Source organism: Culex quinquefasciatus, chromosome 1, assembly GCF_015732765.1.
Source record: "Culex quinquefasciatus strain JHB chromosome 1, VPISU_Cqui_1.0_pri_paternal, whole genome shotgun sequence".
NCBI lineage: Eukaryota > Metazoa > Arthropoda > Insecta > Diptera > Culicidae > Culex > Culex quinquefasciatus.
Window position 1 is genome coordinate 47,095,590 of NC_051861.1, and position 27,917 is coordinate 47,123,506.

The 27,917-nt window shown below is 39.5% G+C and overlaps 1 protein-coding gene across 1 annotated transcript; it reads right to left on the minus strand.

Moving 5' to 3' along the window:
• Positions 1-298: 298 nt before the first annotated feature.
• Positions 299-27,686, minus strand: LOC6035526 (zinc finger FYVE domain-containing protein 9). Its single transcript, XM_038257185.1, is given in 11 exon segments — positions 299-1,061; positions 3,812-3,973; positions 4,034-4,154; positions 4,215-4,461; positions 4,517-5,052; positions 5,054-5,473; positions 17,539-19,189; positions 19,192-19,251; positions 22,380-22,475; positions 22,540-23,214; positions 27,110-27,686. Coding segments are annotated over 11 exon segments (4,254 nt in total). The 5' UTR covers positions 27,237-27,686; the 3' UTR covers positions 299-902.
• Between the last annotated feature and the right edge of the window lie 231 nt (positions 27,687-27,917).

Below are 27,917 nucleotides of genomic sequence, written 5' to 3' on the forward strand. Positions count from 1 at the left end.
TGCCGCCAGCGAAACACGGGAAAAACAGCGCGAAATTTCCCCGGGAGGACGCTTCAAATTTGCAATTATAATTGATCGAGGTTTTCTTCCTCGCACAGTTTTCGCGACTGTTGGGAGCAGACAAAATTAGCGGATTGTGTTTAGTTTTGTGCAACTTTGCCGGCAGGAACCGCGCCGCGAGAACATGTGCAGTGCAATTAGCAGATTCATTAAGTAGTTTTTGTATGGTACGAGCTGGAAATCCAAAATTTGGGTGCGTTTCTTTCGTGGAAATGATGTTGACAAAAAAAAAAAACGATTTGCTTCCAATATCTCTCTATATTTTTAAAATTTCTAAATAAAATATAAATATTTTAAGTTGATTAATAGCAATAATAAATTTCCAATAATTCAACTATACAAGAAATATGCTTATAAAGACAAGTTACTTGTCCCTCTCTTACGATAATTATCATATCATCTTGACACTTGCCTCACCTCACAGACTAAAATCTCACACTTTTCTCGCCATAGTACTTGTGTAGACGTATAATAAGTCAGAACGCAACCGATTAGTACTCGTACCTTAAACCTAGTTCAAATCATCGTTTCGGTTGTAAATATCTCAACGCAGGCGCATCCACAATATCCAGCTGACCCACTCAAATTGCAACAATATGACGCGAGACTATGCGTTTCATATGCACTTTATAATCTTGTTTCTGCTACCACTAATATCATAACTGGAAATCCATTAATGCTCGCTCCAATCTACCGAATCTCTAGCTAGTTTGGTAGTATTTCCTGTTGGTAGACGTCTAACATCATAAGTTTATGTATTTTTTATATTGTGAAACACTGCAGCTAATCCCATCCAGAACAAGTAATAGAGCCATGTAGGTCGAATAATAACTTGCTTATTCTTACTTGTCCAGAATGTGGAAAATCAGCTCAACGATAATCTGCTGGTCCAGGTGGAGACTGTTGGCTTGCCTGTTGAGAGTTCCGATCAGCTCGTTATCCAGCGCGTTCATGTACAGCGGACCAAGCTTGCTGTACTGGCTGCCGGCCTCGTACGATACCTGCGGAAATTATATTAAATTTTACTATACTGATTAATTATAATGATCCAATAGTAGTTCATGCAACAAGTTGCAAAAAGAAGATTTTTTCAACACGAGTCGTACATTTATCCTAACGAGATTCACCGAGTTGGATAAATACGACGAGTGCTGAAAAAAAATCAAATTTTGCATGAGTTCCATACAACATTTTTTGCAATTCCGAAAAATATCCTTTGAATGGAATTGTAAGTCAAATGGCAATGTATTTAGTCTATCAACCGTTTAAACCAAAACAATGTTAAAAGGTGTTAGTTTTCAAAATAAGTGCTGAAAGGTTCAAATTTTAAGCATCAGTAGAACTTTTCGGCACTTATTTTAAAAAGTGTTTCTCAGGGTGGTCCAAATTCGGGCTTTCTAGGGCTACCCCTGAAATCAAAGATTGACCCATCACTGAGCTTAATTTCAAATTTGAGCTCATTCTGATCACGGGAACATCTCCCTCTAATCGCTTGAAGATTCTATGAGAAAAAATCGTCAAAATGTATAGAGAAAGGTAACTGTTTTAGTTTTTTTACCTGTAGATGGCGCAATAGTCGACCAATCTTTATCATTTCTCAGATGTAGGACCTAGATTAAATTTAGAACAACTTTCCCGAAGACACCATATTTTTAGGATTTTTTGCTGAAATGTTATAAGCTTCCGAAAAGGACCGTTTTTGCGCAGATGGCTCTAAGGGACGAGCGGGAATTCCCAGAAAATCGAAAATTTTTGGACCTCTGGGAAATTTTATATACTTATAAATATCGAAGCAAAATTATTAAAACAAATAAAAAAAAATATGTTAAACTCGAAATTGATAAAAGAATTGGATTTCTAATTTTCTTATTCCAAAAGTGTAAATTTGAACTTGTCAAAAATTATAATAATCATAATTGGGTACTAAAGCCCTATGTCAATTTTTATGTACAACGGTAAAAAACACGATCAAAAACCATTTATGATCACTTTTTTTTCATTTTAATGCAAAAAAAATAATGACAAGACAACATTTTTCCATAGATCAACTATGGTCCCGTTGGAACGAGCTGTCAAGTAGTAACTTTTCTGTCAAGAAGGACCGCGAGGTTAATTTTCAAAATTGATAAATCCATTTTAAGCTCTTTGTGGTCGTACAAAGGGTCATTGTACTCAGGAAAATAAGATTTATCGCTGTAAACAATAATATCAGCAATCTAAGCTTCATTTTAGGACCCAATTGAGTTACACCACAGAAATGAAAAACTATTTTTTTTATATTATTTATATTTATAATATCAAAGAGGGAAAAGCCTTTTCAATATACGTAAAATTTTCAGCAATCTTCATAATCTATTTTTTTAATACTAAGTAAGTTCATTTTGCTGTATCAAGGTAATTTCCTTTTTTGTTGTCAATAGGTCATTTTGTGTTTTGCATCAACCTTAATATTAAATAATATTTTGGAAAAAAAACTCTTGCATTCTCTGTAAAGATAAGCCCTGGCAATTGTAAACATTCGAGTTTTTCTGGTTGCATCAATGAATATTTACAGTTGATCTTAAAAGTAAAAAAACAACTTTAGATTGTTGTTTTGTAGCGTTATTTATCATAGTGCAATAATCAGATGCTGGAAAATTAAATATTGGCTATATTTTTATTCCACAAAAATCTCATAACAAGTTCATGCAAAAAGTCTCTGGAACTTTTGAAAAATCACTTAGCGCGAATGAAGATTCATAAACATTTTAAGCTACATTTTTGAGTCCGTAAAAGCTCAATAAACGATCTTGTAAAAAAATGAAAGGAAGAAATCTTAAGTTTTTTTAAAGGTCCAATAAACCAAATTTTCTTTTTTTTTTCTTTTTGGGTGTTTTAATACCTCTGACTCAAGGCGGTTTCAAAAACACTCAAACAGCAAACATTGGAAATTTGGTTTATTGGACCTTTTCAAAAATAAAAAAACTCCAGAAATAGTTCTTCAAAATACTACGGTTACATAAATGAACGTTTAATTAAATAATTATTTTTAAATTGTAAATGAATTCAGTGAAAAGAAACATATTTATAACTTTTCTTTTAAATTATTGGCACTTTATTTCTCGGGACACGGGGATTCCCGGGAAATTTCATAATTCAACTCTCGATTTCCGTGAAATTGAAAATCTCAAGAATCGTCACCATCTAGGTGGAATAAGCAAGTTTTTTTTTAAATGCAGAAAAAAATCTATAAAGTTCTTTTTGATTCCAAAAATGACTTTTTATTAAAAACTGAAGTAAAACAAAAGTTTCGAGTAAAACTTCAATGCCTCAAAATATCATAACTCGTCGGCAATTTTTTTGTCTCCTAAAACATGATCACAGAAATTGGACAGGCTACACCGATTTTGTCCGTTTTGGACTCATTCGATCCGTATTGAGGTCCCATTAGTCATCATCTATGAATCATGATGGTAATTTTAACAGCGCTCTTGCTGTATGCAAGAGCCAGAAATTGCGTGCAATATGTGCAATACGCAAGCTGAACTAATTCTCCATACAAACTTGGAGAAATACCTTTCGGCTCTGTTATAATATTTTTGCACAATGCACATGTTTCAGGGGACCCTGAAATTAATTCTTCCCCTCAAAATGAGCATGTGCAGTATTTTTTCATCATTTTTGTTGTTTCATTCAAATATTGCTGTTTATCACTCAATATTGACGTCCATACTAGAACCGCCGTTTGAAACCTCTGCTGATCATAACTAACCTGTTCGGAGTCCAGCATAATCCTAAGGCCAATTTTGTGACATCCGTTGGACGCTAGCAGATCGAGAAACGCGACCAGTGCCGTGCACGCACTCTTCGCCACCTGCTCCGAAAGCTTCGACATGTTCACTGGATCCCCAGGCTGGTTCGATTCTTCGTCACTCTGTTGGAAAGCAAATAGATGAGAAACGCTTAATTTGTGGTGGCATTTGGCGTTCCTTACCTGAATTATGAAAACCTCCGTCCAGCGGATTATGTGGTTCGCGTTGGAATAGTCAGTTCCTCTATGCACTCTAATACTAGGCACTCCATTCAGTGGTTTCTTATCGATTGGGGAAACGACTCTGCGGATTAAGAAATCAAATTGGAGCATGATCACGTTGATTAGCGCCCCTTCAACTCACCCAATGTTAAAGTTCAGATCGTTATCAGTCCACTCGATGCTGACGATTTCCTTCTGTGTGTCGTCGCCCTCCTCCGGACCACACACTATTCGGTAGTCCTTCATCAGCTTCAACGCTTCCTTAATACTAGCCATCTTGGCCGGCGGCACCTGAACCATCAGCCCGTCCTCGACGATACTGCACTTGCCCACGAGCCCACTGTTGGGTTTCAACACTCCGTTTAGCACCAGGAAGCTGGCCCCGGTCACTGAAATTGCAAAATAGGTGATAAGACTGTTTTAAGATACCCTTCAACATCTCACCTTTCCTCGGTTGTCCCTCAATGTTGATCGCTTGCGTCGAATACTGTGTCGCTTCCGGGCAGCCGGACTCGGTGTTCTGGATGCACACCAAATGTCCGTCAGCAACCTTGCTGAAGTTCCCCCCTAGGGCCAGCAGTTGGTCCGTCGAGCCGTTCATCAACACTTTCATGACCTGCTCGTACCGGTTGCGTGGAATCAGAATGCTTGTTTTGCGGTCCTCGATGTGGATTACCATGCCGCGGATGGTTGCAATCGTGTACGAATAGTTCCGGAAGTCCGCCAACAGGTTGATGATGGTTTGGGCAATTTCGACGTATACCGAGTCTCGTTCCCGGACGCTCACGTGTGGACTCGGATAGTATCGGTACAGTGCACCCAGCCGTAGCATCAGCCGCAACGGTAAGATCTTAGCCCAGGGCATTTCCCAACGGTGGATCAGGACGCCCACCAGGTACGGCTGGTCCGGTAATATCACATTTTGCATACACTGGTAGGTCGGCCGGACGAACAAAAACCCACCGTGATTTTCGAGCCCAAAAGTTCGAACTTCTCGCCGGACTGAAGCCCAACTCCGTAAGAGTACTACCACCGTCCGCGTCCTCGTAAATCTCGTTCAAATGCACAAAGATATCCTTCGGCAGCAGCTGTGAATCTCCCAGCTCCAGCAGAATCACAATCTCGTCCTGTCCGACAAAGTGCATCCCACGGGTGGTAAAATTGATCACAGTTTTATTGATGCAACAGTTCAGTTCCACGATCGTCACCAGAACGTGCAGGTTTCGCTGCAGCGCAAAGGTCAGTGTTCCATCGCGTAAGCTCGCAATCAGGGCCGCATCGTTGTCGATCTCAATGTGTTTGGATTCGGTTTTCGTGAGCTGCTTCACGATCGGCGGCAGTTTGTTCTCACCTGCGGGAATCAACGACGGTTTGCTGGTGCTGGATGAAGCGGGAGGGTTTCTAGGAAGGATGAAAACAGTGATGATCTTGAATCAATAATGCATCAAATCTGACAGTGCTGTCGAAATTGGTGGAGAAAGCAACTGTTTCAGTAATTTTGCTTAGTGATGGGTCAATCTTCGATTTCAGGAGGTAGCCTCGAGTAAGCCCAAATTTTGACCACCCTACTGTGCACGCTTACGCGATTGTATTGGCATGTTCTAAATGTATTTTTTTGACAAAGAACTTTGTCCTAAGGTTTCTATACGTGGTGTCAATCCAAAATTTTCGCGAAGGGAAAACGTTACGTGACGAATTCCCCTCTCGGCAAATTTCCCCTCTTTTTGGTACACGCTGGTTGGATGAACAAACGTTTCCCAATCAGTCAATCGAGAGACGTGAGATTGATGTATCTAAAATTACCCCCACTCCACCTCATAATTTTCGGATCGGCGACGAGCCAACAAAACTCGGCTCGGTCGGTCTCGAAAATTCATTCTATTGCTGGACGTCGACGAGAACACATCAGAAGCAGATGGCCTGGAGGCAAGGACCAGCTAAGACATGCCAGTCGCGGGAGTCGATCATTGGAACTGGCCACCACCTGGACTGGAGTGGCCGGAGGCCGCGGATGTTCCGATGGGGCACATCTGCCGGACCGTAAGAGTTGGGGCAATATGGGTATCAAACTTTATGGTTTTTGATACTGAATATGAAATTTGACATTTCGACAGTAGTGGCCACAATCCGGAGTGGCCGGAGGCCCCGGGGATGTTCCGATGGGGGACATTTGCCGAACCATAAGAGTAGGGGCAATATGGGTATCAAACTTTATGGTTTTGATACTGGACATGAAATTTAACATTTCGGCAGTAGTGGCCACAATCCGGAGTGGCCGAAGGCCCGCGGTTGTTCCGATGGGGGACATTAGGGTGGTCCAAATCCGGACTTTTGGGGCTACCCCTGAAATCAAAGATTGACCCATCACTAGGCTAAATTCCAAATTTGAGCTCATTCTGACCACGGGAACCCCTCCCTCCAATCGCTTAAAGTTTGTATGGGAAAAATCGTCAAAATGTATGGAGAAAAGCAACTGTTTTACTTTTTTACCTGTGGAAGGCGCCATAATTATCCGATTCTTACCATTTCTCAAATGTAGAACCTTCATTAAATTTAGAACAACTTTCCCGAAGACACCATATTTTTAGGATTTTTTCCCGCGAAGTTATTAGCGCCCAAAACTGACCCTTTTTGCGCGGCCAGCTGTAAGGGGCTACCTAACAACGATGTTTATTTCCAATTCGTACACGCAAGTGCTCTCTCTCAGGTTCAAACTCTCTCACGAGCTTGCTCGCCTGCCTGCCTAGCTGTCCGCCCTACCAACAAGCGCGCGCTGTCTCTCTGCCTAGACTTTTGTCGTCGTCGTCGTTTTCGTTTGCTATCCGCTGTGCTGCGTTCTTGACATGTTCATTATAATGTTGAACTAAAATACCAGGTTTGTTTTGATATATAAAATTTAATGTAATATGTGATCAACAAAATATATCATATTATAAGAGCGTGTGAGAGAGAATACAAATTTGATGAATTAGTTCATCCATGAATCGTCATCTGTTCTGATCCAAACCTAATTGCAAACGTTTTGGATTTTAATTTATCTGCTTTTGTTACAAGAAATACCATGCAGTTTTTTTAGATAAAAAAGGAAGGAATTTTCTTTAGATTTTTTTTAAACTGAATCCAAATGAGTATCTTAAAGGAAGGCCGCAACTGCAAGATCTGAAGGTAGGGGAAATATACCCATTTTAATCACACTAAGCCTGTCGACCAATTGTCATCACTTTTGCCGTTTTACGCTATTAAATCAACATTTTCAGATGTATCAACAATAAAGAGTTGCTTCCTCACTTTAATTTGAGCTATTTATTACTTTGGAACAGTCAAAAACACTTTATTTAAGCTGTAATTCATGATCAAAGTGCTGATAGGCCGATAATAGAAATAGGCTGAGAAAGGGTATAGTTAACCTAGTTAACGATTGTGCAGAAAGAGTTGTTTCCTGAATCGAAAAATTTACAGGTAAACTGACAAAAAATGATAAACAGTTGCAATATTTGTTGCAGGTGGTCTAGGAACACAGAAAGAAATTTCCAGAAAGAATAAAAAAATAATTTTAGAGAGTATGAATGAAAATTTGCAGCAATAATTGTAAAATTGCCTTGATTTGTACTAAGTATATTTTTGTTAAAGCAAACTACCTAAAGGAACAACTTTTATATTACCTGAAGATTTTTTTTTAAATAATTGAATCATTATCATGTTTCTTTAGCATATATGAAAAACTGCGTGTAATGCTTGGAAAAACAAACAAACCCTGTTCTCATGACATTTGCTGTAATTTTTTAATCGAGCCTAAGCTGTCTTTTCTTTAAACTATTTTTTTTCAGTGCAGTTTTTTTAATTTTTGTCATAATTTAAGAATTTATATGCTAAATATATCTCAAAACAATCCTGCTATTTTAGTTGAAAATTATAATAAACATGCCAGAAACGCAGCGCAGCGGATAGCAAACGAAAACGACGACGAGAAAAGTCCAAGCAGAGAAACAGCGCGCGCTTGTTGGTAAGCAGGCAGGCAGGCAAGCAAACTCGTGAGAGAGTTTGAACCTGAGAGAGAGCACGTGCGTGTACGAATTGGAAATAAACATCGTTGTTAGGTAGCCCCTTACAGCTGGCCGCGCAAAAAGGGTCAGTTTTGGGCGCTAATAACTTCGCGGGAAAAATCCTAAAATATGGTGTCTTCGGGAAAGTTGTTCTAAATTTCATGAAGGTTCTACATTTGAGAAATGGTAAGAATCGGATAATTATGGCGCCTTCCACAAGTAAAAAGTAAAACAGTTGCTTTTCTCCATACATTTTGACGATTTTTCCCATACAAACTTTAAGCGATTGGAGGAGGGGTTCCCGTGGTCAGAATGAGCTCAAATTTGGAATTTAGCCTAGTGATGGGTCAATCTTTGATTTCAGGGGTAGCCCAAAAAGTCCGGATTTGGACCACCCTAGGGGACATTTTCCGGACCGTAAGAGTTGGGGCAATATGGGTATCAAACTTTATGGTTTTTGATACCGGACATGAAATTTGACATTTTGGCAGTAGTGGCCACAATCCGGAGTGGCCGAAGGTCCCGCAAATGTTCCGATGGGGGGACAGGCCCGTAGCCAGGGGGGGGGCTTCCGGGCTGCAGCCCCCCCCGAAATTTTTTCCATTTTTTTTTTAAATTGAACTACCTTAAAAAATCTCAAATCAATGATTGTGTGTTCTCTTCCCAGAAATAATTTGCAAGATAGAGAATCAAGAATAGATTGATCAAACTAAGTAATTTGCCTGTCCATTGCTGGGCTCAGTTTTTGTAGATTATGGATCCAATATTTAAAAATTGAGCTGCAGATTTGAACATTGTTCCATTCAGTAACATCTCATTTATCTTGTAGTTTTAGCATTACATTGGTTATGATGGTCCAAATCTGGGCTTACTTGGGGCTACCCCCTAAAATCAAAGATTGATCACTAGTCTAAGTTCCAAAATTTGAGCATTTTCTGACCACTGACCACCAAAACAAAATCGTCAAAATGGGCAAAATCGTCAAATTGTATGGAGAAAAGCAACTGTTTCAGTTTTTGACCAATGGAAGGCGCAATAACTATCCAGTTCTTACCAATTTTTAGAACTAATATCTTCTTTAAATTTGGAAAAACTTTCCCGAAGACACCTTATTTTTTTTGGGTTTTTTGCTAAAAAGTTATTAACCTTCGAAAATAGCAATTTCCGAGCGGACTGCTCTAAGGGGCTACATAGAAATAATTACCGTCATCTGGGGCGAATCGGGACTACAGTCTGAATAGGGACAGCAAAAATCCTTAGATCTTGTTGTCTTATTTTTGATTGTAGAACTTAAGTATGACCCCTGAAGAACCATAAAATAATTTAGTTGGATTCAATGTGGCGGCCAAAATGGAGGTCAAGAAATATTTCTGGTGTTTTTTTTAAGGTCTAATAAACCAAATTTCCAGTTTTTGCTTTTTGGGTGCTTTTGAAACCGTCATGGGTATTAAAAAACACCCAAAAAGCAAAAACTGAAAATTTGGTGTATTGGACCATTAAAAAAACAGATGCCGAATGCCGATGTTAAAAATAAGCAAATAAAACATGCCGATTTCATTTGTTCCTGATTCGGTTATCCGAAGTCCTTTGAACTTCGGATAATCGAAACTTTGGATAATCGAGGCTTCGGCTAGTCGAATTTGGACTGTAAAATTAATAGCCCTCCTTTATTTGCATTAAAACCTTTAAACTGTTAACAAATGTTTTTTTCTACATTTTTCAAAATTTATCATAATTTCTCAAAAATATTAAGATTTTGTTTTCAAAAACGAAAGCATTTAATATGAAAAACATTTGAGTGAATTTCGACTATTATCAGAAATACAATTCTAATTTTATCGTTGTGGTTTTAAGAATATGGTTAGTTACATATCTGAGACCTTAGAGAAAAATGCTTGAGAAATATCTGTGTGTATTTTTTATTACTTTTTCGTAAACCTTTTTCCGAAACCACTCGTCCAAAATGCTTTCTTTTGGTCACATTTTTAGTTTCCACCGTGGCCAATCTCCAATTTTTATTTAATATATCAAAAATCGGAAGATCAACTAAGTGAATTCTTATTATCAACTAATTTTCACTTTGTGCATGAGCTTGCGATTTTTAAAGGAAGAAATAAAATGATAAAAATATTCAAAACGTTAAAAAAATTTAAGCTTGGATTCAAAAACTTTGAAATTAAATTAATTAAACATCATTTTCAAATTGTATAATTTCTGATAAATAATTCATTTTCAAACTATTTAATTTCTATTTTTTGGATTTTACAGATTAGAATTTGCATTTTGAAAATTAAAAAAATTCTTTATCATTTTTTTTATAATTTCTTATTTCTGAATATCAATTGTAAATATTTTCCAAAGTTTATGTTGCCACCTTTTCAAAATGGACCAAAAACAGAGAACCAAAACAATATTAAAAAATAGCTTCACAATTTTAATGGAAATAACTTATTTCGATTAAGTCTTTTAGGACCAGCGACCAGGTCGGTTCGGAAAACAAATTTGAAATGTTTTTCCTGCTTTGATAATCATATACGACATGTTTGGGCTCGTTTAAAAATATTTAGAATTTTTGTAACGTGTTGCGGAACCGCGGAAAGTTTTTTTTCACGAAAAAAGCATTTCGCCATCAGCTAGATATTTTGAAAACTAATGATGCAAAACAACTGTACTGATTTAAAGTGTGTTTTGAAACACTTTTAAAATAATAAAACCATAGCTTGTAGTTTTGATTTTTAACCCTCTCGACTTTGGTCAGAGTTTAGTGACATAAACTTCAGAATAATATTCGCAACGGCTAAATAAAGATTTAAACATTTTACACTTTCAAATTTCCAAATTTTCATAATTTTTGATTTCAGATTTTTTGGTATAAGACAAAGAAATGCCAGAAATCAAAAATAAAAATAATAAAAAAATAAAAAATTTAAGATAACAATTCAACAGAATAATATTAAAAAATCTGAAATTCAAAAAATTAAAAATTCTAAAACTGAAAAATTAATAAAATAATTAATACCTAAGAAATCCTAAACTAAAAAAAATATCATTTTAAAATTAAGTTATTCAAAATCCAATAAATTATGTTTTTTCAATCTTAATTTTTGGATGCTTTAAATATTTTTATGTTTGAATTCTAGTATTCCTAAATTTATTTATTTTTACCAGAAAATTAGGTGATTATTGTAATAGCTTTTCGCTTATTTCAGCATTTTAAGATTCAGCGTTTTGATAGTCAGCTTCATGAGGCAATTCTTCAATATTATTTAAGCGAATACATTATTTTCAAACGTTATTTTCAGTCGCATCCAAATAAACAAATCAAAATCTCATCAACACATATTGCATCCGAAGAAATATCAAACGACGCTTTTTGTTTCTGTTCCTTTTCAGCTGCGTACCGCTTGAGAGAAGTCTTTTCGTAAACCTTTTCTTGACCGTTTCTTGAGATTTTTTTGTATGGAGTTTTAAGAGTCTACAGGACATTTTTTAAATTTTCGTTCGAATGTAAAATATGGTTCTTGCAGCAAAATTCAGACTAAGATTTGATTTACAGGAAAAATGTAATCGATTTAAGAATTCTTACATAAAGTATTCTTTACTTTTAAAACAAAAATTTAAGATAATAATTACACATGATAATTTAAAAAAAAATCAGAAATTCCAAAAATGAAAAAAAATCAAAAACATAAAAAATATAAAATAATTACAACTAAAATAATCCTTAAATTATAAAAAAAACATTTTTTATCATTTTTAAATAAAGATATTCAAAAAATAATATTCAATCATTTCAATAAATTATGTTTTAATAATCTTAATTTTTTGATGCTTCGAATATTGGTATGTTTGAATTCTAGTGCAGACTAAGATTAGATTTACAGGATAAAACTAATCGATTTATGAATTCTTACATAAAGTTTTCTTTATTTTTAATTTAGCAAGGTTTCGTAAATGTACAATTTCTAAACCATAAAATGTGCAGGATTTTGTTCCCAGAGTCAAGATATTGCTTGAACAAACATCGATTTTAATAAATGGTTACAATCCTAAATTATTAAACATGATTAGATCCCAGAAATAGAAAAAAAGGATTTCATTTGTGTGTTTTTTTTTTGCTTAGAAATATTCAGAGAGTCTTTTCTAGAACCACCACAGCCAATTTACATTATTTTTCCCCTTTATCTTGTAAAATCATATTGGTTATCAAAACTTATTTTAAAAATAATATAGTTTTGATAGTTAGTTCAAAATAAAAAAATAAGTGAATTGAAGATTTTAATTTGTTAATCGTGTTCGCATTTACAATTTTTGTCGTACATTTTATTTTATTTCGAGAAGATGTGTCTCAGGAACTAATAGATCAATCTCCAATGGTTCTGAGTCTTTACACGATAAGAACAATAAAAGTTTTGCTTGATGTTGCTGTTATATCATTTTCATTGAAATACTTGTTAAACAGTTTGTACACTATTTTCAATAAATTGGATAATGTTAATTTTGAATTCTATGTGTTTGCGCATGCAAAAGGTTCAGATTGTAGATTTGTATCAGTTCAGTTAGATCTAGTACTACAGAATAATTCTAAGCATCTCCAAATGAGTTCTTGGCATTGTTATAGAATTTCCCGCTAAAACTACCAGTTTTGGTCACAAGAATCTTTGCTAGAAGTGGCCATTGCTCCGCGAGACACAGTACAGAACAGATCAGACAGAACAGAACCGTCCTGTTCTGAAATACAGCTCAAGATGTAGAAAGTTACAGTTTTCTCGTCTAATTACCGTCCAGTACAGTTCAATAAACCGACAGAAACCAAGAGCAATAAAGTTTTGATTACAAATTACTGTGCACTAGTTAACCCGCGAGTTTCAGTTCTGTCCAGATCCGATTATGCCACGACCCAAGCAACAGACGCTCTTATGTGCGTTAACACTATGAATTCATAGACTTTTAAATATTTTGACTCTGGATATCTTTAATAATGTCTTTTTGATACTCTTTGGTTTAAATTTAACCGTTTATACGATCAGAAAATTTTATTTTTAATTTATTTATTTTTTAAATTTCGAAGATAAGCAGCACTGCAACGATAGATTTAAATCTTATTAAAAAATTATCTTTAGAATGAAGATCTGATTAAATTTTTTTGTCATGTTTTAAAATTTTATTTTTGCTCAAATTCTGGACCAATTTTCAGAATACAATGAGTAATGAATTTAAATATGACGTTTAGTTGGAATATTAAAGTTAAACATGAATCGTTTTAATGTTTGATGCAATCGAGGAAAATTTTAACGGTTACATATGCATTACATATGCATTATTAACAACTCTTCCAGTGAATATTTTGGAGTTGAAAATTAATTTAATAAAATTTATCTAAATTTTTTAACACATTAAAATTAAACACAGGCACTGATTTTTTTTCTTCAAATCTATTTATTAACAGATATTTATTATAGGCCTATAGTGTCGTCCAATTACCATGGAGACACTTCAGAAGCTGAAATTTCATCGATTATATTTTTTTTGTATTTCATTAAAATTATTTATTTTTGAGAGCACCAGGAGCTTCGCAAAATATGAAATGGCTTCATTAGCTTAGAACAATTAAAATAAAACATTGTTTATGTTTGTTTATAAAATTTTAAGAACAACAAATATTCCAGTTATGAGTTTTATGTTGTGCTAGAAAAAATGAAAAATTTTAGATAAACCATCACAATTATCACACAGCTGAAAATATAAATCCAGACGGTTTAAAATTTCTCTCAGTATAAAATACAGAAAACATAATACTTATGGTTAGATAAATCAATATTTCTTTTAAAAAAAATTTTTGCTTTCAAAAATTTGATTCAAGTTAAGTATGTTTTAAATTTAGCGACGTTTTTCACGAAATTGGATTACAATTAAACAATTCAAGAAAATGTAAAAAAACACTTTCTCTACTCCTTTAACACAAACTAGCTTTTAAAATAAAGAGAAAAAATGACGAAGGAGTTTCTTCAACATTGAAAACTTAATATGAAAATCTTCGAAAACTTTTTTGCATACATTACATTACAATTTTACAATTCATCTCAATAATTATACCACAAACCAAGTGATGGTATAAATGATTTACTGATTTTTATACTCCTTGAATTTTTGCACCCAAGCCCCCCCCCGAACAAAAATCCTGGCTACGGCCCTGTGGGGGGACATTTGCCGGACCGTAAGAGTTGGGGCAATATGGGTATCAAACTTTATGGTTTTTGATACTGGACATGAAATTTGACATTTCGGCAGTAGTGGCCACAATCCGGAGTGGCCGGAAGCCCCGCGGATGTTCCGATGGGGGGACATTTGCTGGACCGTAAGAGTTGGGGCAATATGGGTATCAAACTTTATGGTTTTTGATACCGGACATGAAATTTGACATTTTGGCAGTAGTGGCCACAATCTGGAGTGGCCGAAGGCGCCGCGGATGTTCCGATGGGGGGACATTTGCCGGACCGTAAGAGTTGGGGCAATATGGGTATCAAACTTTATGGTTTTGATACTGGACATGAAATTTGACATTTCGGCAGTAGTGGCCACAATCCGGAGTGGCCGGAGGCCCGCGGATGTTCCGATGGGGGACATTTGCCGGACCGTAAGAGTTGGGGCAATATGGGTATCAAACTTTATGGTTTTTGCTACTGGACATGAAATTTGACATTTCGGCAGTAGTGGCCACATTCCGGAGTGGTTGGAAGCCCCGCGGATGTTCCGATGGGGGGACATTTGCCGGACCGTAAGAGTTGGGGCAATATGGGTATCAAACTTTATGGTTTTTGATACCGGACATGAAATTTGACATTTTGGCAGAAGTGGCCACAATCTGGAGTGGCCGAAGGCGCCGCGGATGTTCCGATGGGGGGACATTTGCCGGACCGTAAGAGTTGGGGCAATATGGGTATCAAACTTTATGGTTTTTGATACTGGACATGAAATTTGACATTTCGGCAGTAGTGGCCACAATCCGGAGTGGCCGGAAGCCCCGCGGATGTTCCGATGGGGGGACATTTGCCGGACCGTAAGAGTTGGGGCAATATGGGTATCAAACTTTATGGTTTTTGATACTAGACATGGAATTTGACATTTCGGCAGTAGTGGCCACAATCCGGAGTGGCCGGAGGACCCGCGGATGTTCCGATGGGGGGACATTTGCCGGACCGTAAGAGTTGGGGCAATATGGGTATCAAACTTTATGGTTTTTGATACTGGACATGAAATTTGACATTTCGGCAGTAGTGGCCACAATCCGGAGTGGCCGGAAGCCCCGCGGATGTTCCGATGGGGGGACATTTGCCGGACCGTAAGAGTTGGGGCAATATGGGTATCAAACTTTATGGTTTTTGATACCGGACATGAAATTTGACATTTTGGCAGTAGTGGCCACAATCTGGAGTGGCCGAAGGCGCCGCGGATGATCCGATGGGGGGACATTTGCCGGACCGTAAGAGTTGGGGCAATATGGGTATCAAACTTTATGGTTTTTGATACTGGACATGAAATTTGACATTTCGGCAGTAGTGGCCACAATCCGGAGTGGCCGGAAGCCCCGCGGATGTTCCGATGGGGGGACATTTGCCGGACCGTAAGAGTTGGGGCAATATGGGTATCAAACTTTATGGTTTTTGATACCGGACATGAAATTTGACATTTTGGCAGTAGTGGCCACAATCTGGAGTGGCCAAAGGCGCCGCGGATGTTCCGATGGGGGGACATTTGCCGGACCGTAAGAGTTGGGGCAATATGGGTATCAAACTTTATGGTTTTTGATACTGGACATGAAATTTGACATTTCGGCAGTAGTGGCCACAATCCGGAGTGGCCGGAGGCCCCGCGGATGTTCCGATGGGGGGACATTTGCCGGACCGTAAGAGTTGGGGCAATATGGGTATCAAACTTTATGGTTTTTGATACTGGACATGGAATTTGACATTTCGGCAGTAGTGGCCACAATCCGGAGTGGCCGGAGGCCCCGCGGATGTTCCGATGGGGGGACATTTGCCGGACCGTAAGAGTTGGGGCAATATGGGTATCAAACTTTATGGTTTTTGATACCGGACATGAAATTTGACATTTCGGCAGTAGTGGCCACAATCCGGAGTGGCCGAAGGTCCCGCAAATGTTCCGATGGGGGGACATTTGCCGAACCATAAGAGTAGGGGCAATATGGGTATCAAACTTTATGGTTTTTGATACTGGACATGAAATTTGACATTTCGGCAGTAGTGGCCACAATCCGGAGTGGCCGGAGGCCCCGCGGATGTTCCGATGGGGGGACATTTGCCGGACCGTAAGAGTTGGGGCAATATGGGTATCAAACTTTATGGTTTTTGCTACTGGACATGAAATTTGACATTTCGGCAGTAGTGGCCACATTCCGGAGTGGTTGGAGGCCCCGCGGATGTTCCGATGAGGGGACATTTGCCGTACCGTAAGAGTTGGGGCAATATGGGTATCAAACTTTATGGTTTTTGATACTGGAAATGAAATTTGATATTTTGGCAGAAGTGGCCACAATCCGGAGTGGCCGGAGGCCCCGCGGATGTTCCGATGGGGGGACATTTGCCGAACCGTAAGAGTTGGGGCAATATGGGTATCAAACTTTATGGTTTTTGATACTGGACAAAAAAAGTTGCATTTGGCCATTATCTGAAATTAAGCAGTTAAAATATATTGCTTAGTAGGCAGGAAGTAATAAATAGATTACTGCGATGCAAATTTTTGTGTGCCACTGCGAAAATGGCCATTTTGGATCGAATTTGGGCAGGATTGTTAAATGAAGGGCTGAAAGAAATGGTGCTTTAACAGGAGAGACCATTTATGGCAACAGTTATCAAAGTTTTCCTGTGTGGTTTATTGACAAGAGAGGAATGGATTCCGTCCGTGTGCAACACAAAGACAAAATTCTTTCGTCCGTAATAGGAATAACAACCCAGGTTTCCAGGGTTTCAGAATTTTGTCTTTGTGTTGCATACGGACGGAATCCATTTCTCTCTTGTCAATAAACTTCACAGGAAAACAATTACAATTATTCACGTAGTCAATACTCTAGACATGCAGTTCGTTTTAGTATAAACAACAATCGCAATAACAACACAACAACCGATACAATAACAATAGAAATGGTGTTAAAGGAACAATAAGTTGTGTATGTCTGCGGAGTCGTTTAACAATATTAGTGATACAGTAATGGTGTCGCTTGATGATTACAGTAGACAATTTCCGGATATGTATCAATCAAACAAATTTCATGTTGGGTTCTGTATCATTTTGTAGAAGTTTTGAACACGATGCTGTTGACAATGATTCTAGCAAACCAAATAAAATATTTGAAGCACTTTTCCTAATGTTTTGATATCTACTCCTACAACACACTAGCTCTACGTACCGCTCACGGGTGTCTGCACTCGTCCCTTGCGCTTGTCTCCGTGGCCACCGCCGGGAATCGAGGGCGACGTCTTGGGCTGCGCGTCCCAGTTTTCGTCCAGTTCGGTCAAATCGCACCCGGGTCGGATGCCATCGCTGAAGATGACCGTTTTATCCTTGCGTCCCGAGCGTGGCGCTCCGGCTCGTTTCAGCACGCCGACCGGAACCATGACGGAGATCGGAGATTGCGGCGCGTTGCTGTTGGCCTGTTGGAAGGGCGGCACGGTCGAACAGTACTCCATGGGATTGTTCGGATTAGGTTGGCGAGAGGAGGAAGATGGTCCGGAAGCTCCGGCGGCGATTGCAAATTGCGTTCCGTACGCGGCTTCTTCCAGAGCTTGCTGCTGTTGGTTGAGGATGATGTCGCACGGGATGCAGATTCGTGCCTCGACATCGCCGAGGTATTCCAGTTTGGCTTTCAGGCAGCAACAGGCTGAGCAGAGCAGTTGGCCACAGGCCCGGCAATGGTGGCGTCGCTTGATGATGGAGAACTTTTGGTTACATTGCATGCAGAAGTTTGTGGAATTGTCCGGAACCCAGAACGGCGGGATCTTTCCGAGCTGGGCTTGGGCACTGGTCAGCGTTACGAGTGGCGGTCGATAGTCATCGCCAGGACCTGCCGCTTGTCCGCTTCCGTCCGAAAGCAGCAGGCCTTCGCTTGCTTCGGTCGGAGGAGCCGACGGAGGAGGAACTACTGCTACTGACGAGGGGGCAAAGTCGTCGGAACTTGTAGACGACAAGGTCATACCTTGGTCGGAGTCAATTCCGTGCGACACTGATGAAGGAGGTGTGTGACCTGGAGAGCTTTGCTTTTCGATTACACTTTCCGGCTGGTTTGGCAACTCCAGTGAGTTTGGTCTCGGCAAAGGAACCGTCGACACTTGCGGTACAATTGGTTCTTCAATCACCCTCGGTTGTCCACCGTAATCCGCGCCAGCTGCTCGTGCTTCCTCTGCCGCGGGGAGATTCTCTCGTATCACTGCCGATTCCGTTTCGGTACAATCGATGAACCGAATCTCGCTGCCATCGTCCGCCGGACCTTCGTGGGCAAACTCGGGAATTTCATTGTCCTGAATGTCATCCACGGCGATGTCCGGAACCGCCACTACGACACCAGCCCCATTCGCCGCAGTCATCGCTGCCAAATCGTTAAACTCCAGCGTCGACGCTTGCGAGATCAGATCTTCGTCGTTTTCACCCCGGTTCGACTCCGGAATGCTTTCGTCACTTCTGGTGTCAATACTGTTGTGACTTCCGATGCTCACCGTGTCCTTGCGGTCCTTTTCTTCCACAAGCTCTTCCTTGACTTCCTCTTTCACGACTTCCTCCTCAGGTTGCACCTCTTCCGTCGTAACCGTCGCTGCTGTCGTCGTCACCGCCGTTGCCGACGTCACCATCGGTGCAATCGTCTGCTGGATGTCGTACTCTTCCAGCTCCTGCAGATAGCTCTCCAGCTCCGTGTCCGACACGTCGTCCATGGTGGACTCAAAGCCGACCACCTTCTTAACCTCGGTGGTTCGGTCTTCGTCGAGCACTTCGGGCTTCGCCAGCATCGCTTCCTCTTTGCGGTTGTTTTGTTCGTCCTGAGGGGCGAACCATCGCCGGCCGGTTTGTCACCTTGGCCGGCACTGGTTAAGTCTACCGCCACGATGGATGATATCGATGAGATACCTGAAAGAAAAACAAAAATGAGGAATGAAATCCTGATTATGTATTGTTACAGCTTTTACTAAAATGTCTTATGTCTTGTAATTACAAAACAAAATCTTTTGATTAACAATTAAAAACAGTTTTCGCTAAGGCCTTTGAACAAAGGCTTATTCGTAGCAGTTTGACAGGGAGTCAGCATCACCGACCCCGATTGTTGATTGGTCATGATCGCCATTTGGTCCACACGAAGTTGACACGAAACGATGCCGAGCTCAACACTATTACTTGTGCGAGTGTGTGGTGACAGCAATCAGTTGAATGCAGTCATGAGAAAGGTGTCCGAAACGGAATTTCGATCGAATTCAAACGAACCAGTTCTGAAAGAACCAGAGAGTTGGTGAGCAAGGCTTGAAAAGGGATCTATCACTGAATGGGACAGAACTTTCTGTCAGCGATCATTTCCCAAAACGATATTTGATCGCTGACATAAAACGCCAATCATGATCGAAAAATGAGCACCACTCAAGCTGCCGCCCGAACGAGACAACGTGCTCTTTCTCTTTCTCTCGTTTTTGTCTCTCTCTTCCTAGTGTATGCTGCGTGGCGACAGAAGTCATATGATTGCTATCATTGGAGAGATGATCGGAATCTCGGTAGAATGTCAAACGACCGCTATCTTAGCGATTTTTGACAAAGAACTTTGTCCTAAGGTTTCTATACGTGGTGTCAATCCAAAATTTTCGCAAAGCGAAAACGTTATGTGACGAATTCCCCTCTCGGCAATTTTCCCCTCTTAGGTACACGCTGGTTGGTTGAACAAACGTTTTCCAATCAGTCAATCGAGAGACGTGAGATTGATGTACATCTAAAATTACCCCCACTCCACCTCATATTTCTCGGATCGTTGACGAGGCAAAAAGCGATTAAGGAGGTATAGGAGAATGGGTGCAAAGAGGAGGGGCATACGTCCCCGATCTAAATCAACAAAACTCGGCTCGGTTGATCCCGAAAATTCATTCTGTTGCTGGACGTCGACGAGTCAGCATCAGGAGCAGATGGCCTGGTGGCCCGGGAGCAGATGGCATGGACAAGCCAAGACATGCCAGCCGGCATTAGAAGGAGTCGATAATTGGAATTGGCCACCACCTGGAGTGGATGGATCAACTATGGTTCCCTTGGAACGAGCTGTCAAGTAGGAGCTTTTCTGTCAAGAAGGACCGCGAGGTTAATTTTTCAAAATTGATTTAAAAATCCATTTTAAACTCTTTGTGGTCGTACAAAGGGTCATTGTAGTTAGAAAAATAAGCTTTATCGCTGCAAACAATAATATCAGCAATCTAAGCTCCATTTTAGGACCCAATTTCAACAACCATCTTGCAAAGTTCTTTGTCATACTGGTCATGTGTAACATAACCACCTACACATTTTTCTTTGGAGAGAAGTCAATGATTGTGTGAGTGACTTTGCTTAGCACTCATTCCAAGACGATTGGAGTGTTTTGTCAGCTATCACAAACAATGTCGAAATTTCTCAAGCACTGTTGGTGAGAGTCAAATGTCGAATGTGTGTGAGCGAGAGCAGAGTATCAAAGTCAGAGCTCTGACGCGGACTTAGCGAAAATAAAAGACGGATTCAGTCAACTGTCACAAAAATCACATCACAAGCTCTGCTCTCAAGGTTTTCCAGCCTCTTTTGACGTTCATCAGCCAATGAGACTAATGGCCTATCTACAATCAGTTTACTTAGAAAATTGTACTTAGCGTAGGAATTTGAATCCATGCAAAGGAATCTGATCTTCCACAATGATAAAGTAAGCAAATTGGTGACTTGACGTATGGTTTGGAAAATTTCAAAACCTACGACAAGTTGACGTTTCTATATCAAAGGTAAACAAACAACTGCATAGCAACGTATAACAGCCCAGCAAGTTTGCTAAGTTGATTGTAGATGACGACAGTAAGTTACGTACTATTTCTAAGCAATTTATCTGTTCTACGCAACTAAACTATTCTAAGTAAAGTGATTGTAGATAGGCCCTAAGCTGCTCCAACTGCGGTACTCTGATCAGCAACGCCTGTTTTGCCTTATGGGATTGGAAGTTTAAAGATAGATCGAGGACCAGTCTGGTTTTTGCTCTATGTTTAGGCGGGGCCAGACAATGCCCAATGACCTTGGAATTGGTCCGCCAGGATCTATGCCATTCTGAAATGAGTCATTGGAAGCAGCGCGAGGGCTGTCACCTCCTAATACCCGGGATTGAGATAAGCTGTATCAGCATAATCCAAGTCTGATACAGATTATACTTTCCCATAATTTGGCTGCTGGCCAGCGGGTATTGGGTAGGACCACACACACACACACACACACACACACACATACACACACACACACAGTGCGAAGAATGTGCAGCGACATTGCCAAGTGGAATGCGGTCGTCGGAGCGGTGACGCAGATTACTTCGGCTCTCCAGCAGAAATGGAGAGACGATCAGAGGAGGAACGACTAGGAGCCTAGTTGAAAACCCACGAGTGTGGCTGTGAAGGAGAGCACGTTATGATTGTCGGCTCTACCAAATCGGTACACGTCTCGATGGTCACAGGAGTCGAGAACCCACGAGTGTGGCTGTGAAGGAGAGCACGTTATGACGGTTGGCTCTACCAAATCGGTACACGTCTCGATGGTCCAAGGAGAGGGCTGCATATGACTAGCCGATCAAAAGCAACGCGATTCTTGGGCGCGGTTAAACCCTCGCATGGACTCATATGTATGTGGAACAGGAAATGGTTCTAGTACCCGGCATGGATCCTGTAAGTAGACTAGTGCAGAAAATGCAACGCCTCCCCCCGAAGTTATACCGAAAGGTGGTCCCGGGGGGACAAGGGCACGGCGTTCAAGGACTGGTTTAGTGGGTCTGTAAAACTCTTTTTTGTTTGCCCAACCCCACACTACCTGAGAAATGAATGCTCAGGTGTCTGGTAGCAGATTCCGACATTGTAAAAAAAGCACACACACACACACACACACACATTAAGTTGATGAGGCAAAGAAGAAGTTGTTACGTCCGGAGTAGGGAGCATCTGCATTCAAAGAGCGTAAATCGGAACATTAGTGGGAAAAGATCCACAATTTTTCAACAAATCCCAACCTACCTTCCAAGTTGATAACGTCGTTGCTCAGTGTGTCCGAGTACAAACTGTTTTTGTAGGAGAACGCTGAGGTGTCCTGCTGCTCGCTTGGCCCAGACGCAGCCGCACCGTTGCCTTTTTCCCTCAGCCTCTGTTTCCGTCGCCTTGGCCACCCTCTGTCCCAGTTCCTCCTCCTTCGGCGCTTCCTCATTGGTCGTGGCCACGGTCGTCGTGTTTTCCGACGAGTCCAGAATGTAATCACCCGCACTCAGCGACAGCCCCTCGTTGTTTAGCCGCTCGTGAACTCCCGTTTCGTCGTCCTCTTCGCCGTCGCTGGTCGACGTGGACGAAGCCGTGTCGGAACAGCTGCTGCTACTGTGTCTTTGCTGGCGCGGCTTCTTAACCTGCCGGTGGCCCGATCCCGAACTGTTGCTCGAAGACGAGGAGCAGTCAACGCGGCCTCCGAGCGACGAGGACGACCGCGAGTCGGTCGAAATTGACGAGCTCGAGGGAGAAATTAACGGTTTGCTGTCGCCGTTGCTGGCGTCCCTGGCTGCGCGTGGGATGCCAGCTGGAGGATCCGGTTGGATTTCGATCTGCTGCAGCTTTTCACTGAGTTCGTTTCCGGCGTTGACGTACTCGTTGAGGCTGGAGAACACGGTGGAAACGTTGACGACGCTGGTTTTGGGTTTGCTTTTGTCGCCACCGTTGAAGCTGGGACCGGGACCAGCGGCGTGGCCTTGGTTGTTTGATAAAGCAGGTCCATTTTCATGCAGGGGTGGAATTTGTTCAGAAGCCGGCGCGGGTGGGTCTTGGGCGGGTGTTTTTGGGGTGGGGTATTTCTTGATCGATGTGGTACCTGAAAACAAGCAAAAAAAATTCGATTATTCCGTTGCTCAGAGCCAGAGTCACGAAGTGTTGAGCAAGCGAAACAATTCCACACGTATAGTTTTGAAAGCCAGACAGATACGGACGGCCAACCCTGACACTGAGCTTGATGAAAAACGCATTAATTTGAAGAAAATCTTCAAGAGAACAAGCACTTCCCAAACACGGACTTCAGGGTTGTTACGGAGAAGTCGAAAAAAAATCTGCGCCAAATCCGCGCCGTCCCAAAATGCAATCCGCGCCATGTTAACAAAAATAATTTTGACAAACATACAAGAGAGTTTATTTTTTATGAATTAAAGAAAAATATTTTGGAACAAAAATCAAGAGATCCATCAAAAGGAACACAACACTCACAAACGATTAAATAAAATTGTATTCAATAAATGCAATTTTATATCAAGAAGAGCCGTATGAGGCCGAATCTCAGAACGAAGAATTTTGAAACGCCGAAAATTTTATGGACAAATTTATTTTTGCTAGGATGAAGTAAACCAGAGGGAAAAGCCATAACAATAATTTTGGCAAAAAGAGAAATTCTAAATATGAATTAAAACATTTTGAAATATAAATATGAAAAATAAAAAATAAAAATTCAAAAATTTATGGAATGAAAATGATCATAAAATTTATAAATTTGAAATTCTTGAAAATTCATAAATCTAAGGATTTGATAATTCAAACACAGTTTGTACTTGATGATTCTCGCCAAAGAGTCACTCATAAAAATCGAACCACCAAATTTGCATTATTTTATTAAGAATTTAAGAATTTAAGAATTAAAGAATTAAAGAATTAAAGAATTAAAGAATTAAAGAATTAAAGAATTAAAGAATTAAAGAATTAAAGAATTAAAGAATTAAAGAATTAAAGAATTAAAGAATTAAAGAATTAAAGAATTAAAGAATTAAAGAATTAAAGAATTAAAGAATTAAAGAATTAAAGAATTAAAGAATTAAAGAATTAAAGAATTAAAGAATTAAAGAATTAAAGAATTAAAGAATTAAAGAATTAAAGAATTAAAGAATTAAAGAATTAAAGAATTAAAGAATTAAAGAATTAAAGAATTAAAGAATTAAAGAATTAAAGAATTAAAGAATTAAAGAATTAAAGAATTACAGAATTTAAGAATTTAAGAATTTAAGAATTTAAGAATTTAAGAATCGAAGAATTCGAGCATGTATTATTTTTTGTTCTTTTGGTCGTTTTTAATTTTTGATTTTTAGAATTTATCATTTTTGACTCTTCAAATTTTAAATTCTTAAATTAAATTTGAATTAATTTGTTTGAATTTTAATTCCAAAATTTTTCTAGTTATGAATTTATTTATTTTTAATTATAAATTTATAAAATTTCGTATATTTGAATATTTGTATTCTAATTTTTAAATTTTCAGTAAAAACCATAAAAATCAAAAATATTTGTATTTTCTGAATCTTTGAGTTTTGAATATTGTAGCTTTCATTTTTGAATGTTTTGATCTTTTATTTTTTCCCTAAGAAATCTAGAAAAAAAATTCTTTCTATGGAGTGGGTTTTACTACAATTCAACGGCGAAGAGCCAGCATCCGCATTTGAGCACAGTACGGCCACGGAAACAAGCCCCAATAATCATTTTTCTTACATCCTGGTATATAACTTCGAGAAAAGTTTGAAAAATGATTCACATGATTGAAATCCTTTATAAAATAAACAATAAATAAGGTTAAAAAGAACGATACTCAAAACTAAAAGATATCAAAAATATTCAAAGCCGGTAAAAATTAGTTGAGTTTAGTATTAAATTTGTTTAAGAAATCCTCATCAATACATTTAAAAGATAATCTCTTCATGAAGATTTTTTGACGTTTTTCATTAAGAAAATACAAACAAACACAAACAAAAAAATCCCTGATTTCCTGATAATACATGTATTTTGTATTTTCACAAAATAGTTATCAAACCATCCATAAAACATTACTTAGCTTGAGTTTCATTGGTTCCAGTGTGTGAAGTCATTATTTTGTAGAAAATATGTACTCCTGGAGAGAATCAAAGTTTCTTTACATCTGTAAGGAAAAAGTGTTCCGAATTTGTGGATTTCAAGGGTCAAAGTTTTTCTTCAAAAACTTGATATAAAAGTTAAAAATTTGCAGTTGTTTGATACAGCATTCGAAAGATCGCATGAAAAGCTTTCAAATGAAGGTAAAAGCGAACCATTAAGTTCAATTACCGATTTGTTATGATTTTTTGAACATTGGGAGAACTGTAAACTGTTCCGAATATGAGGGATGACTGTACTTTTCTTTATTACTTGAAAGTAATTTTATCTCTCTCAATTATTTTAAATATTAACCAAATTTCACAACCGCGCGAAATCCGCGCCTAAGCAACATTAGCCAGCAAATCCGCGCTATCCGCGCGAAACGCGCCATCCGCGCGATCCGCGCCGTCCGTAACAACCCTGGGACTTGGATTTGAAGTAGATTGAATGCTTTTACAAATATTAGAACATATGAATCTTTGACTGAGCGCTAAATTCACCTTCACTACGGTAACCTCATCTTGTCTTCATAAACTTCTTTAATAATCCTCCAATACAATGAACGCTCCCATTCATTACGCAAAAAGAAAGATTTTGGAGGTGTGATGGTCGAGTCAGACGGGAAACGGTGCGAATATCTTCAGGAGATATATGAACCCGGGTTCTTCCGGGACGAATCAGAAGAGTCAGAAGAGATGCCACCTGCTAAACGTCTTGAGATGGTCCTCTTGGCTATCAACCGTCAAATCGTTTTTAGTCATGTGCCCATCTACAATATGTCATATCGACTGACCGGCGATGCAAAACATCTTTAAACCTGTTTCTGATGCGTTTAACGGAGAACCCTTCACGTCATATGCCACCAAAAGTCAGCTAAACAGTGCCGGTTCTTCTAAGATTCCTGAGCCAAACTCAGTTTTCGATCGGTTTAACATGTAACACTGATGATTTTATGTGTTCATGCGACCGTCACCCTTAAAAAAATATCACAGGCGCTGTGTACGCTCATTCAACGGACGATTTCATGATGAAACATAATATTCTAGTACCTAGAATATCACGTCCCAAGTAGAGAACGAGTCTGCAACGAAACAGATTTCTGTTGCATGAAAATGCCATGCCAACATGCTGTGGGATACTACATAAGCTAACATATATTGCCAATTTTGCACCTAATTCGACGCACAGCCAACAACTCAGAAATGAGTGTCTCTTTATCACTTTTCCTCCCTTTGAGTGGACTGTTCGTTGTAGTTGTTTAGGTGAGATATCCGGAATAACTTTTTAATTGATCTAGAAACTACGAACAAAAATCCTGTTCTACCTTAACCTCGCTCCACATTGCGGCGCGTTTCCCATTTTCAAGCTCAAGGCAACATACAGTTCGTACGCTGCTAATTGAAATGCCATTTTCCATCCTCCTTCCGTCCGTCGTTCTTAATTGTTTTAGATGAGTCACGTTCTGGTATCACCACAGAGTTAGTGTAACTTGTACGTTGAATGTTAACTCAGCGAACCGAATCACACACACACGTCGGTTTGAATCTTCCACTTTATAGCGCAATTTTCAACAATTGGGATGAATTTTATCGTACCCCTTATGTGCCACTTTCTGGCCACTGTTTACAAAGCACAGTCACATGACCGTGATCCGATTCGCATTCAAAATGTACACAGTGCAATATTAAACAAGCAAACAACAAGAGTTTCAGCCCAACTCAAGTGAAAGCCGATCCGATTTGCACCAAGGCCACGGAGAAAAGCGGAAGCTGGCAAACCACATAATTTATTCACTCCCACCTCGATTTGCATGTGTGTTCCTCAGGGGAAAAACAAATCTTTACCTGGTGATGGTTCTCCTCCTCCTCCGGCTCCCATCAATCCACGTGAGTTCACCACCGCCGTCCGGCTATTGTTATCCTCGTTCAGCTCCAAATCGTCCAACACTTTATCGATGTCGACCAGGTCCATTGCGAGATGTTCCTATCCTCTTCTTCCGGGAATGCTGCCAAAATCTGCCTAATTAGTTTAAACGACGTTAAATGAATCCGTAACCGAATGCTCACGACCCAATCGAAAAGCTGCTTCCAGACGATCGAGCAATTAGTTGGTTTCTCCAAATTATCAGTGTAGGAATCTTCCGGACCGGGTCCTCGGACCCCGAGGAGTGCGTGTGTGTGCTTGCGTGTGAATGTTGATGTTCGGATGTTTACGTTATCGCGGCAAACGGTCCACCGAGCGCGTTAATTTGGACATTTTCTGGCAAAGAGCAGTGCCTGGACACGCATCAACGTCGGTGCGACAAAGTTTTCCTATTTTTAAAGCTTAATTTTACACAAAATTAAGAAAAATTGACCGAAACAATCACTGCGCTGCAAAAAATATTCCACGATTTGACGTTTTGCGATTGAGATTTTGTGATGTTTTGACGCAATGACAGTTCGTGATTGGGTGGGTGGGCGTTAAACATGGAAGGGGCATCGGAATGTTACACCCACCCAATTGTGTCTTGGCTAAGATATACTGACGAATTGAATTGGGCAACAGATGTCGCTCGAATAAATTGTTGATTAGAGCGACATCTAGTTGTGATTCGATTTGTGGTATTAGAAAAATCGAAATAAAATACACTAGGTGGCGGCTAAAGCTATA